The 13,078-nt window shown below is 38.5% G+C and overlaps 1 protein-coding gene across 2 annotated transcripts in view; it reads left to right on the top strand.

Annotated features, from left to right (window-relative positions):
• GINS1 (GINS complex subunit 1) overlaps positions 1-9,774 on the top strand; it is a 40,767-nt gene extending 30,993 nt beyond the window's left edge. For both annotated transcript variants that reach the window (XM_077114149.1, XM_077114139.1), the window contains 3 exons: positions 484-600; positions 6,248-6,322; positions 8,315-9,774. In XM_077114149.1, coding sequence (XP_076970264.1) covers positions 484-600; positions 6,248-6,322; positions 8,315-8,383 — 261 coding nt within the window. In that variant the 3' untranslated portion in view covers positions 8,384-9,774. The remainder of the gene's footprint in view (positions 1-483; positions 601-6,247; positions 6,323-8,314) is intronic.
• The last annotated feature ends 3,304 nt before the right edge of the window (positions 9,775-13,078 follow it).

Raw genomic sequence — 13,078 nt, 5'->3', positions numbered from 1 at the left:
TCATGTTCCATGTAGCAGCCTGTACCAGAGCTTCCTTCCTTTTATATGGATGAATAATATTCCAACAAATGGATATACCCACATTTTGTGTATCTATCCATCAGTTGATGGGCATTTGGGTTGTTTTCTCAACAGTGATGTATAGTTTCCAGAAATAAAGTCAGTGTAGAACTTGAAGAGAAGATAATTCAGAAGCAGGGTGCTTGTCCTGGCTCTGTATCAGGTTGAATGTTCCTTACGCCTGTGATGTGAGCATGCTGGGACGTAAGCTGTGAGGTCAGGCATCTTTGCTCCTTTTGTTTGATGATTCAGCCTACTATCCAGACCAGTGCTGGGCTAATAGCGAGCAGTCAATAATGTTTGTTGTCTAAATGGATGCATAATGATGATCTGTGTGGGGACTCTTATTTTTGAAAGCATAACTATATAATTTCTCCAAGTTTATTTTCTATACAACTTTGTCACATGGTTGTATGTTTACAGGCGGAGTGGTTTCGTTGTTATAAAAAGTCTCTTGCTACTTATATGAGGTCACTGGGAGGAGATGAAGGCTTGGACATTACGCAGGATATGAAACCTCCAAAAAGCTTATATATTGAAGTAAGTGTATGTTTGTTTATGCTTTTTTTTTTTTTTAAGTTTTCTTGTGATATAATATAACATTTATACAAAGCAAAGAAAGAAAAAAGCAACCTTTCAAAGCACTCTTCAACAACTAGTTACAGGACAGATCCTAGAGTTTATCATGGGCTTCCATACCATCGTCTCAGATTTTTCCTTCTAGCTACTCAAGAACATGGGAGCCTACAAATATTTTATCATCAATTTCTTTTCTTTTTTGTGAAAAATATATTTATTTAAAAATGCAATAAATTTCAAAGCACATTACAATAATTAGTTGTAGAACAGATTTCAGAATTTGGTATGGGTTATAATTCCATAATTTTAGGTTTTTACTCCTGTCTGCTCTAAGATACTGGAGACTAAAAGAAATACCAATATAATGATTCAACAATCATACTCTTTAAACCGTACCTTCTCTGTATAACTCTACCATCACCTTTGACCTTTCTTCCACTCTTTTAGAGGTGTTATGGTTATGCCCATTCTAACTTTCCCATGTTGGAAGGGTCTGTCATAATAAGGGCTAGGGAGATGAAACTATCTGATATTTTGGAGAGGTTAGGCCCTCTAGCTTTCAGGACTTATCTGGTCCAGGGACCCATCTGGAGGTTGTAGTTTTCTGAAAAGTTGCCCTAGTACATGAAACTTTTTGTTGGTTTGTTTTCTTTTAGCTTTTTGTTTTTCTTTCTTTTTTTTTGTTTTTTGTTACATGGGACTTTTGTAGAATCTTATATATTGCCCTAGGTGTTCTTTAGGATTGGCAGGAATGGTTTTGGTTGGGGTTTGGCAATTTATGGTAGGTAGAAATGTCTAACTGAAGTTTGCATAACAGCAACCTCCAGAGTAGCCTCTCAACTATTTGAACTCTCTCAGCCACTGATACCTTATTTGTTATACATTGTTGATTGTACAAAGCCAGGACCAGACTCATTTCTGGGAGTTATCTCCCATGCCACCAGGGAGACTCATTCCTGGATGTCATGTCCCACGTAGGGGGGACGGCAGTGATTTCACTTGCAGAGTTGGACTTAGAGAGAGAGAGACAGGCCACATCTGAGCCTCAGAAGAGATCCTCTGGAGGTGACTCTTAGGCACACCTATAGGTATGCTAAGCTTTTCAACTACGTACATAAACTTCAGTAAGTATATGTTTTAAAAATGTGTTTTTCTTCAATATGTAGATTATGCTCCCTTTCATCTGGAAGGGGGAGAGCATATGAATATATATTACTTGTATTTAAAAAGAAAGGAAGCATAAACCTAAAACAAAAAGTTGCTTATAGGCAAGTCATGGAAACAGGATAATGGCCAACATTTTCTTAATGTACCGTGGTTTTAATAGTCAAAACTTGGAACCATGCAAGTATTTCACATAGTTTTAAAACGAAATTAAATAAAAGTGGAAAACCAATCCCTAAGTTTTGGAAGCAGAATGAAACAAATGAACCTGTTTTTCAAGTTAGTGGATTAATTAAATAGTAATTATTTTAAGTTTCTTTAAAAGACATACTTTGATTATATAACCCTGATGAACATGTTCTAAAACAAAACAAATTGCAAACAGACCTTAGCCTGTTTTTAGTAATCATATTAATAATAGTTCTATTGCTGTTATTCTGAAATAATTATATTTATTGAACCATAGAGCAAAAAGTTGTATCAGTAGGAATTAAGATTTTTCAAGATAAGAGAAAAAAGATACAAATATTAAATTGAACAAGATACAAATTCCTATATTTCTAAACTTGAGTTTGAAATATCAGCATGAACTTATCCTGTCATCACTTAAAAAAAAATACATCTATTTCTTAGTTCTGTCCACCAGAAAGGCCTAGAAACAGTGCCAACTCAGTAGACACAAGCATCCAATTGCTGAAGTCTAAATGCCATTTCCTACTAAAGGAAACTGGGAAAATGGCTGATTCCAAGTCTTGAGTAAAAAATGTACAAGCCGAACTTGGAAAATCACATCCTCCTAAAAAACAGCTTTATTAGTGTCCTAGGGCTGCCATTAGAAATCACCACAAACTGAGCAGCTGAAAGCAATAGAAATGTGTTTTCTCACAGTTCAGGCCAGATATTCTAAATCAAGGATTCTTCTAGGGAGAGACCTCCCTGCCCCTTCCAGCTTCTGGTGGCTCCTGGTGCTCCGTGGCTCGTGCCTCATGACTCCATTCTCTGCTTCTGTCTTCACAGTAGCCATCTTCCCATGTCTCTGCCCAGCTCCCCTTCTTCCTTTCTCTTACAAAAACACCAGTCCCTGGATTTAGGACCTACTTTAAAGCCAGGAGGATTTCCTCTTGAGATCCTTAACTAAGTAGATCGTAAAGTCCTTTTTTCCCAAATAATGTTGCAGGTGGGCATGAATTTTGAGGGGACATTATTCAACCCCACATAGCAGGAAAAGCATCAAGGATGACAGGGGTGTGTTAGAAGGACTTCAGAGCCACTTTGAAGGAGCTAGCCAAAGAAGGGACACTTTGAGCATCAAAATGAATCATAACCACAGTGAATTGAAAACACATCAATTATATTGAAACCATGAATGCATAATGACACCAAGCTTAACCATAATAACAACAATTAAAAAAATAAAACCCCTGCGTCCCGTTAGAGAATATGAGGGAACTAACTCCTTTTAGAAAGTGGTAAATAAAAGAATAGAATTAAGCATCCATCCTGCCTTTATAGTACAAACTCTATCTCAGATTAAACGAAAATGGTTTGTGAGGGATTTTTCATCTTTATAGAAGAATTCCAGCTAATAAAGTGCAGCAGGAATGAAAAATTGATGCCATTTTATGACCCTTAATGCATGGAGCTACTAAAACCATTAGGTGAAAAGTTAATGGAACCCTAAATACTGGAGGGCTATGGATAACCCCTGAGCCTACTGATCAGTCCTAATGTCTAAAAAGAGACAACCAGATATTGGTGCTTCATTTGGTCTTGCAATAGAAATTACATAACACTATTTACTGAAAAATCAAACCTGATCTGATCAAGATTCTAGCCCTAACTTCCAGATTATAGAAGTTCAGGGATTGAGGAATATGTTAAATGACAACACAGGAATCCACAACAAAATTCAGATTTTGTGGGAAACTGTACCAGACAAACTATCCATTTTTTTAATTGTCAAAGGGTGGGGGGAGGAGCGAAATCTGTAGCATAAAAGAGATTTAAGAGACATATCAAAATATTTAACTTGTAAATTTTATTGGATTCTAATTTGAATATACCAACTTAAAAAAAAATCCTGGAACAATTTGGGAAATTTGAATACTGATCAGACATTGCATGATATTTTAAAGTTATTAATTTATAAGATGTGATAACAGTATTCATTATTTACTTATTTTGTGTGCTGTATGGGTGGGGGTCACACTTCATTCTTTTTTCCTGTGACTACCCCATTATTGCAGCATCATTTGTTGACTTTTTTTAGGGGGTAGGAGGAAGTGAATGGGCTGGGAATTGAACCCGGGTTTCCTGCATGGCACTACCGCTGAACTACCCTTTCACCTCCAGTATTAATTATTTTTAAAAATGAATCTTATTTTGTAAAAATATACTAAAATATTTATAGACGAAGTGAAATTTTGTCCTGGATTTGCTTCAAAATAATCCAGAAGTGGATGAAGGGAGCAACATTGACACATGTTGATAATTGTCAAAGCCATTAGATGAGAGCATGGAGTTTCATAATGTTGGGCTCTTTATTTTTGATAACATTCAGGATTTTCCAAAATGAAACTACTTAGAGGCAAAAAGAAGGGGAATAGATTTTATTCACTAGTATTTCTCAGACTCAGTTAAAATAGTCTACCCTGAGAGTCAGGGTAAGATCCCAGAGGAATCTCAGGATGTGCTGAAATCATCTAGGAAAAATAAGACTATGACTTGCTAAATGTTGCTTTTTTGAAAGATAGCAGCAGTTGGATACCAATCCCATATTCAGGAGAAGCTCTACTTCTAAATTCTCAGAGAAGATGAAAAGCATCCTTCTTGTTTCCTGCAGCAGCACTAGGGCTGTGACCAGGTGTGTAATCTTCCCTCTAGGCCACTTGGAACATTCGTTCCCTGCAGTTGCAGAAGTGGTTATCAAAAGGCTGCCTTCCCTAGAGTCATGGATGTCACCAGAAGGAAAGCCAGAGCATAAAGACTGGGGCTATACAGCTTAGCAGAATATAGTGTGGACAATGATGATGGTTAATTGTATAAATATAAGAAAGCTAGAACAATGTATGTCACTATTATGAGGTGTTGATTTTGGGTTGGTATTGGGGAAAAATGGAATTATTGCAAACTAAGGTTTATAGTTAATAATAACAGTGTAATATCCCTGCATTAATGGTAACAGGTACTATACCAAAGCTAAATGTCAGTAATTAGGGGGATTTTATGGGTATGTGTTTTTTTTTGTTTTGGAAGAAATGAAACTGTTCTCCTATTAACCATAGTGGTGAATGCATAACTATGTGATTATTCCAAGAGCTGTTGATTGTACACTTAGCATAGATTGTATGGTGTGTGAATAAAACTGTTTGAAAAAATAATAATAGGAAAGGATGAAGGGTATGGAATGATTTGGGTTTTATTTTTTATTTTCTTTTTGATTAATGAAAATGTTCTAAAAATTGTGGTGACAAATGCACAACCATGTGATGTTATTGCGAGCCATTATTTGTATACTTTGGATGGATTATTTGGTATGTGAAGATATCTCAATAAAATTGCATTAAATATATATATTGATATATATATTTTGATAACATTCAGGATTTTCCAAAATAAAACTACTTAGAGGCAAAAAGAAGGGGAATAAATTTTTATTCACTAGTATTTCTCAGACTCAGTTAAAATAGTCTACCCTGAGAGTCAGGGTAAGATCCCAGAGGAATCTCAGGGTGTGCTGGAATTTTGTATTTCTTTTCTTAAGATACTTAAGATATATATATATATATATATATCAAGGAAAAAAAGGCTGCTTTCCTCATCCACTCTCATCCCCACCAAGAACCTCTCCTGATTCTCATAACATGAAGCCACTTTGGCTCTTTCTTGGTGTAGTTGTAAATGTGCTTGGGAAAGAGTCTGAATAAACCAAGGAGATTGGAAGAGTCTCTTTATAAAACAAAAATTTGCGAACTTACCTTGGCTCCTGTTCTTGTATATTAATATTTTATGGGAGGAAATTGTAAGAAGCAGGTTGGATTGAACTAAAACATTCTCTTTTCTTCATAGATACATGAGTTAGTTGCTCCCTCGTGTCTCTCATTTTTATTTTGGCTGAGTAACTTTTCAGGATTTGTGGAGGGGAACAGATCCAACGACATTGTCTCCCCTCATCTTCCTGGGGTGTCCTTGCTGCCAACCCCGACATGCACACTCACGTTTGGAGATTTTGCTTTTCTTCTTCCCCCTCATCAAAACAAGACAGTTGGAATCATTACAATGCCATAGTGAACACCTGGTGGTAGGACTAGGCTAAGTACGTGGAGGAGCAACAGACAAAAAGTAGAGTGCTTGCACTGTGCAGGTTTCTGTATAATCTTGCTTTTATGGTCACAACATATTAAAAGAGAATTTTAGATAAAACATCACAAGTTTTTCCTTTCAGGTGCGGTGTCTGAAAGACTATGGAGACTTTGAGGTTGATGATGGCTCTTCAGTCCTATTAAAAAAAAATAGCCAGGTATTTCTTGTCTTAAGATACTTTACTTTCAATCTCTTAAAGGTGTTGAATGTTGGAATCAGCCACAAAATAAACATCTCCTTGTGATGATCATTTAGAGCTTAGGTATTAGATTCAATATAGGCATCTGTTTTTTGTTTGTTTTCTTTTTTTAATTTTTATTAATAAAACCAATCAATATACAATATGAACATTTTTTTGTTGCATAGTTGTATATTCATCATCATGATCATTTCTTAGAACATTTGCATCAATTCAGAAAAAGAAATAAAAAGAAAACAAAAAAAATTCATACATATCACACCCCTTACCCCTCCCATTCATTTCAATCTACTAAATTTATTTTGACATTTGTTCCCCCTATTATTTATTTATTTTTAATCCATATGTTTTACTCATCTGTCCATAAGGTAGATAAAAGAAGCATCGGACACAAGGTTTTCACAATCACAGTCACGTTGTGAAAGCTGTATCATTATACAATCATCTTCAAGAAACATGGCTACTAGAACACAGCTCTTCAGGCAGTTCCTTCCAGCCTCTCTGTTACACCTTAACTAAAAAGGTGATATCTATTTAATGTGTAAGAATACCCCCCTCCAGGATAACCTCTTGACTCTGTTTGGAATCTCTCAGCCATTGACAGTTTATTTTGTCTCATTTCTCTCTTCCCCCTTTCGGTCCAGAAGGTTTTCTCAATCCCTTGGTGCTGAGTCGCAGCTCATTCTAGGATTTCTGTCCCATGTTAGGCATCTGTTTTATGCTCTTTCTTAAGATTTAGTATAAAAGAAAATGTTGCCTATAGTAAAGAAAGAATAATTCATTTGCTAGAATATTGTTGATATTTAACTTGAACATTTTCTGGGGAAATATCACAGTTATTCCACCTAAGCAGGTGGTCCCTGAGACCACCAAACTGTTGAACTGAAACTTCAAACTACCATTTCTTAAAAGGTGCTAAGCTTGTATTTCACCTTATAATGCTAGTTCTTAAGCAAATAGTGATACTTATTGAGCGAAAGAATCTAAGTATTTTAGTATATAAATATACAGAATTCAATACGAAAAGATGAAAATTGTGAGATGGTAACAAGTGTAATTTTTACTTATGAAGGCTTCCCTGAATAACCTCTCTTTTGCTGCAGCTATATTCCAAGGTTATTTGCTCTCTACTTTCTAATGGATTGATTTTAGTGTTTACCCAAGTACATCCATGTGTTCTTTGAGATTTCTCTGATCACCTGTGAGCTTAGAAAGTCTTCCTGCCTCTCTTCCCACATCTCCACTCCAGGGTGTAAGGTTCACTGCTATATGCAACCCCTGTGTTTTGAAAGGGAATCAGACAGGGAGACTTCTCTCTGCCTGCACTCTGCTCTCTTGGCTTAGAAAAGCAGAGAAAGAAGAACAGTGTCCTCCCAAGAGGAAACAGAGAATGGTAGTTAACAACTCACTGACCTGGGTTACCAGCTTCTTCACACACAGCACATGAACAACACTCCACAGTGTATGTTAGAAGCTGCTTTTAACCATGGAGAAATACAGGAGAAAAGTTGCCACTGATGTTACTCAAAGAATAATGTTTCAGACTCTCAAATCCTAGAAAAGTTTGAATGGAAAAGCTACTCCTTTCATTAGTCTTCCTGACAAGCTGCTGTACCACTTATAATCCATTTGTCCAGAAACCTTACCTACCTGGATCCTTATGTGTATAAGTTTAAAAATAGCAAAAATACTGACAGTAAGGAAAACACCTATTAGAATTCAGAAGTTTTTAATTGAGTTTGACTTAAATGAATGTTATGGATCATTTTATAGAAACAAGAGCTTAGTACAGTTTGAGGCATCAAAGTTCAGCAAATATAGTAAGTTAAGCTTTTAACTAAACTGTTGGGGTTTGAAATATATCATTGGTATTGCCGCTTTTTATTAATGCAAAATGTAATTTAAAAGAATTATTTTCCAATACTTTCTCTTTTGTCCTCACCCTCTCAGCACTTTTTGCCCCGGTGGAAGTGTGAGCAGTTGATCAGACAAGGCATTCTGGAGCACGTTCTGTCATGACTATGAGCTGAAGCTTTGCCAAGCGTGGCCCATACTGCAAGGCTAAACCCAGTTCACAGAAACTTCTGGATTTCTCTCTCTCCATTACCCCCACCTCCTATCTCTGTATCTATAGCTATACCATTCCTACAGTTTTTACAGTATGCTTTTTAAATGAAAGTAAATGTTTATTACATTTGAATCTATTTTTAAAATAATGACAAAGAGTTTAGTTTGGCCACATAGGGAAAGGGAGACTGTGTGTCTGTGTTGCTTTCTGGTAGTGTGCCACCATGTGAGCATCAGGATCACCTGCAAGCCAGAGAGCGAACATGGGATACGGGCTTCCATGTTACGGGGCAGGTGGCCAGGGTATTCTATAAACCATTGTATGTTTCATGTTTACTGGCACCCTAATTTATCACTGGGCTCTTTGGGAAGAGTATAGTGGGTTTTGGCCCATTCCCATCGTAGTTACTGGTCTGGCTTGGTGTATATCTCCCAGCCAGGGGCATGATGAACATCAGTATTGTCACTTGGGAAAGGAGAATGGAAATTGGGGTGAGAGAAGGAACCTTGTGCAGTTCATTTCTGCTCCATCCCACCCTCCAGGTTCCATATGACCAGAAGTTATGTGAGGTGTGGGTTGGCTAAGTGGAGGACAGTTTTTATTCTGTCTGACAGCCAAATTGTAGGAGTTGGAAAGGCACAGGGTGGTCCTCCTGGGTAGCTGAGGACTTTCTCCCACCAGGACCCTCCTTGAGATGCCATTATGGCTGGCTGTATGTAACACCTGAAAGAGGCATTCAGACTTAAAAGTCTATATAAGCCAGGTATCTGGCACATAATATATTTGCATTTTTTTATTTATATAGGGAAATGTTTCTGGCCAAAATTATCACAGAAAGCCAAGTGATAGAGCCTCTACCTAAGATGTAAATCTGTTTGTTTCCATGATAGATCTACTTAAGTCGTTGGCTCAGATGTTTTATGTACTTAATAGCTGTAACTGAAAATTGTTTCTTCTCATAGTGATCTTAGCCATGCTGATTTTTATCTAATTTCTACTGGTAAACTACAAGGAAAATTTATTTTGAATTGGATTGGTGATGATGTTTGTTGGTTTTTTGTGTTTGTTTTTTTACTTTTTTTGTGTGTTGTTATGTAATATAGCGTATATACAAAGCAAAGAGAGGGAAAAGTAATAGTTTTCAAAGCACATTTCAACAAGTAGCTACAGGACAGATCCCAGAGTTTGACATGGGCTACCATACCATCAACTCAAGTTTTTCCTTCTAGCTGCTCCAGAACATTGGCAGCTAGAAGGAATAAATATTTTTTTATCATCATGATTGACTTTTCTTTTTTTGTGAAAAATAACGTATACAAGAAAAGCAATAAATTTCAAAGCACAGCACAACAATTAATTGTAGAATAGGTTTCAGAGTTTGGTATTGGTTACAATTCCACAATTTTAGGTTTTACTTCTAAGATACTGCTCTAAGATACTGGAGACTAAAAGAAATACCAGTATTAATAATTCAGCAATCATACTTGTTTGTTAAGCCCTACCTTCTCTGTATAATTCCACCAAGATGATGATTTTTTTCATATGGACAGGCACCAGAAATCAAACCCAGGTCTCCAGCATGGCAGGCAAGAACTCTGCCTGCTGAGCCACCATGGCCCAAGATGATGATATTTTAACTGTAATTCTGTAAACATTTCCTTTGCTCATATTCTACTTTTAGAACCCAGCTCCATGTACAGAGGTGAGCCTGTGAGTACACTAGAGGAAACATGAGAGTGAGCATCCCAGAACACTCAGCACCACATGCAGAGGTGTGCCCTGGAGTCTGCTAGAGACTGTTGTGAGAGGAAACTTAACCATTTGACTGGGCATGCGCTTGTGCCCACTCTTGGGAAAGCAAGCAGCCCAGAACTCTTTCCACACATGTGCCTTGGGGGTCCACTCCAGACAGCTGTGAGAGTGATCGTCCCAGAGTACTTAGCTCCATGCACAGGTGTGTGACAGCTAGGGACAACTGTGGGAGCACACAACAAAAGCACTTAGAACAATGCATAAAGGTGTGACTGACTCCATTCTAGGGAAAACAGAGGGACCATCCTTGAGCCTTTAGAATCATGAGCGCAGGTGTGTCCTCAGGTGCACTAGAGAGAGCTGGGATATTGAGCAAAGAATGCATTTACAATCATGAGAATAGCTTTGTGGAAAGCACTAGAGACACTTGGAACCATGCACAAAAGTTGTGTATTCATCCATAGGAACAGCACATGAGGGTAAGGATCCCAGAGCACATAAAACCACATGCACAGGTGTGTGGAGTGCATCAGACTGCTCTCAGGCTGTGCACACCAGATGACCTAGATTGTACCCACAAGTGTACACTCAGTTCCTCTCTAGTGAGAGCTGTGAATGAGCAGCACAGAGCAATTGAGTTGTGCACTGTGTGCCCTTGAGTCCATACAGGCAGGTGTGGGAGTGAGCCCCCAGAGAACTTAGAACAATACATGTGTGTGCCTGGGATGTCGACCAGAGACAGCTGTGAGAGAACCACGGGCACAAATGAGTGGAGTTCACTGGTATCAGCTGTGAGAGTGAGTATGGTGGCGCCTTAAGGACCATGAGCACAGGTGTCTGAAGCTCACTCCAGACACACCCGAGTGTTCCACATCATGGAGAACTGTGTAGAGAGGTGTATCTATGAGTGCATAGTTGTGAAACTAAACATCTGCGAAGCATAATAGAAATAGCCATGTAATCAACTCAGCATCATGCCTGAACTTCAGTTACAATGTGCTTTTTTTTTGCATGGGGAGGCACCGGGAATCGAACCCAGGTCTCCAACATGGCAGGTGAGAACTCTGCCTGCTGAGCCACTGTGGCCTGCCCAATTACAATGTACTTTTTTAAACTATTTTTATTGAAAAGTCTCCACATACAGTCCATCCATGCTATACATTCAGTGGCTCACAATATCATCACATAGTTGTATATTCAAGAAAGAATAAGAAAAAACTCATACATCCTATACCCCTTACCCCTCCCGTTGACCACTAGTATTTCAATCTACCCAATTTTTTTTTACCCTTTATCCCTCCCTATTACTTATTTTTTATCCTTACTTTTTTACTCATCTGTCCATACCCAGGATAAAAGGAATATCAAGCACAGGGTTTTCAGAATCACACAGTCACATTATAAAAGCTATATAGTTATACAATTGTCTTCAAATATTAAGGCTACTGGAACACAGTTCAATACTTTCAGGTACTTCTCTCTAACCACTCCAATACACTATAAACTAAAAAGGCATATCTAAATAATGCATAAGAATACGTTATAAGAGAGCCAAGATGGCAGCTTAGTGAGGAGTGGTATTTAGTTCGTCCTCCAGAGCAGCTAGTAAGTAGCCAGGAACAGTATAGAACAACTGCTGGAGCCACATCAGTGACTGGACACATGGTGTACCCAAGTCTGGACCAGCTGTGAGCCCACCCAGAACTGAGTTCCCCAAGCTCTGGCGACCAACACCCCTCCCCCACAGGCTGCTTCCCAGAGGGGATAGGAAAGAGACTTTACTAGTAGCAGGGGCTGAGTGCAGCCAAGTCCAATTCTCGAATTAATTAACAAATTCTGAGTACTAAAAATAGGCCCCCAGCTCAGCTGAACCTCAAATGAAATGAGGTTACTGGATTTTGCCCCAGTGCAGAGGAGCAGGGCTGATGGAAAAAGAAAAAAACAACAATAAAACCGGAGGTTTTTGGATGCAACAGCACAAAATACTTGAAAGGGTCTGGGCCCTGAAGGAAAGGAGGGGTCACATAGGAACTGGAGATACAGAGCTATGTAAGAGCTTAAGCTCTTAATTGGCAAGCCTGAGGAATGAGGGTTCTGCTCTGAAAAGGATTTTTTTTTTCTTTTCTTTTTTTGTGGCTGTGATTCTATGGATTGTCTGTTCTTTGGATACAGCAGTAGGCTTCTCAGGCTCCAACTGCCCCAGGCATGGGCAGAATTAAGCTTGTTTGAGAGTCTGTCTTGAGGCTGTGCCTTCCTCAGGAGAGGGGTGGGGCCCAGCTCAGGTGGAATCCCTCCCTCAAGAAATTCAGAACCCAGGGTCTGGAAAACTGAAGCAATTAAAGCCAGACTACAACCTCTCCTCTGTCTCCACCACTGCCCCAGCAGGGAGAGTTTGCTGACATTAAAGGTTCCACATCACTTTATGCTGGTGGGACCCACAGGCAGACAAGCACCACATAGTGGGCAGGATAGAAAAACACAGTTTAGAGGCTTCATAGGAAAGTCTTTCAACCTGCTTGGTCTCATCCTCAGGGAAAACTTCTGCAGGTGACTCTTTCCTCCTGAGAGGAGGCTATTCTAGTCTGGGAAAATCTGAATGGGGTCTATAATACCTAAGTAGACCCTCCTAAGGGGGAAAAGAAGGCACCTTACAGGCAGGACAAGAAACAGGAAAACAAGAACTGAAAAACTGATCTGTTAAAACCTAAGTTAGAGGTCTAGCAAGCTGAACTGAATGTCAAGGAACAGATAGACAACAAAGTCATTCAGCAAGAAAATCTTAGGTAAAAAAGTGGAAACAATCTCCAGAATAAAATAATTAAAGAAATTAAATGTTTAGATGTCAGGAAAAATAATGAATTATCCTAGGAAAATTGGAGATATGGCCCAGTCAC

This window comes from Tamandua tetradactyla, chromosome 1 (assembly GCF_023851605.1).
Source record: "Tamandua tetradactyla isolate mTamTet1 chromosome 1, mTamTet1.pri, whole genome shotgun sequence".
In the NCBI taxonomy this organism is placed as follows: domain Eukaryota; kingdom Metazoa; phylum Chordata; class Mammalia; order Pilosa; family Myrmecophagidae; genus Tamandua; species Tamandua tetradactyla.
The sequence above is the reverse complement of the archived record's forward strand: the minus strand, read 5'-3'. Positions and strand labels throughout refer to the sequence as shown.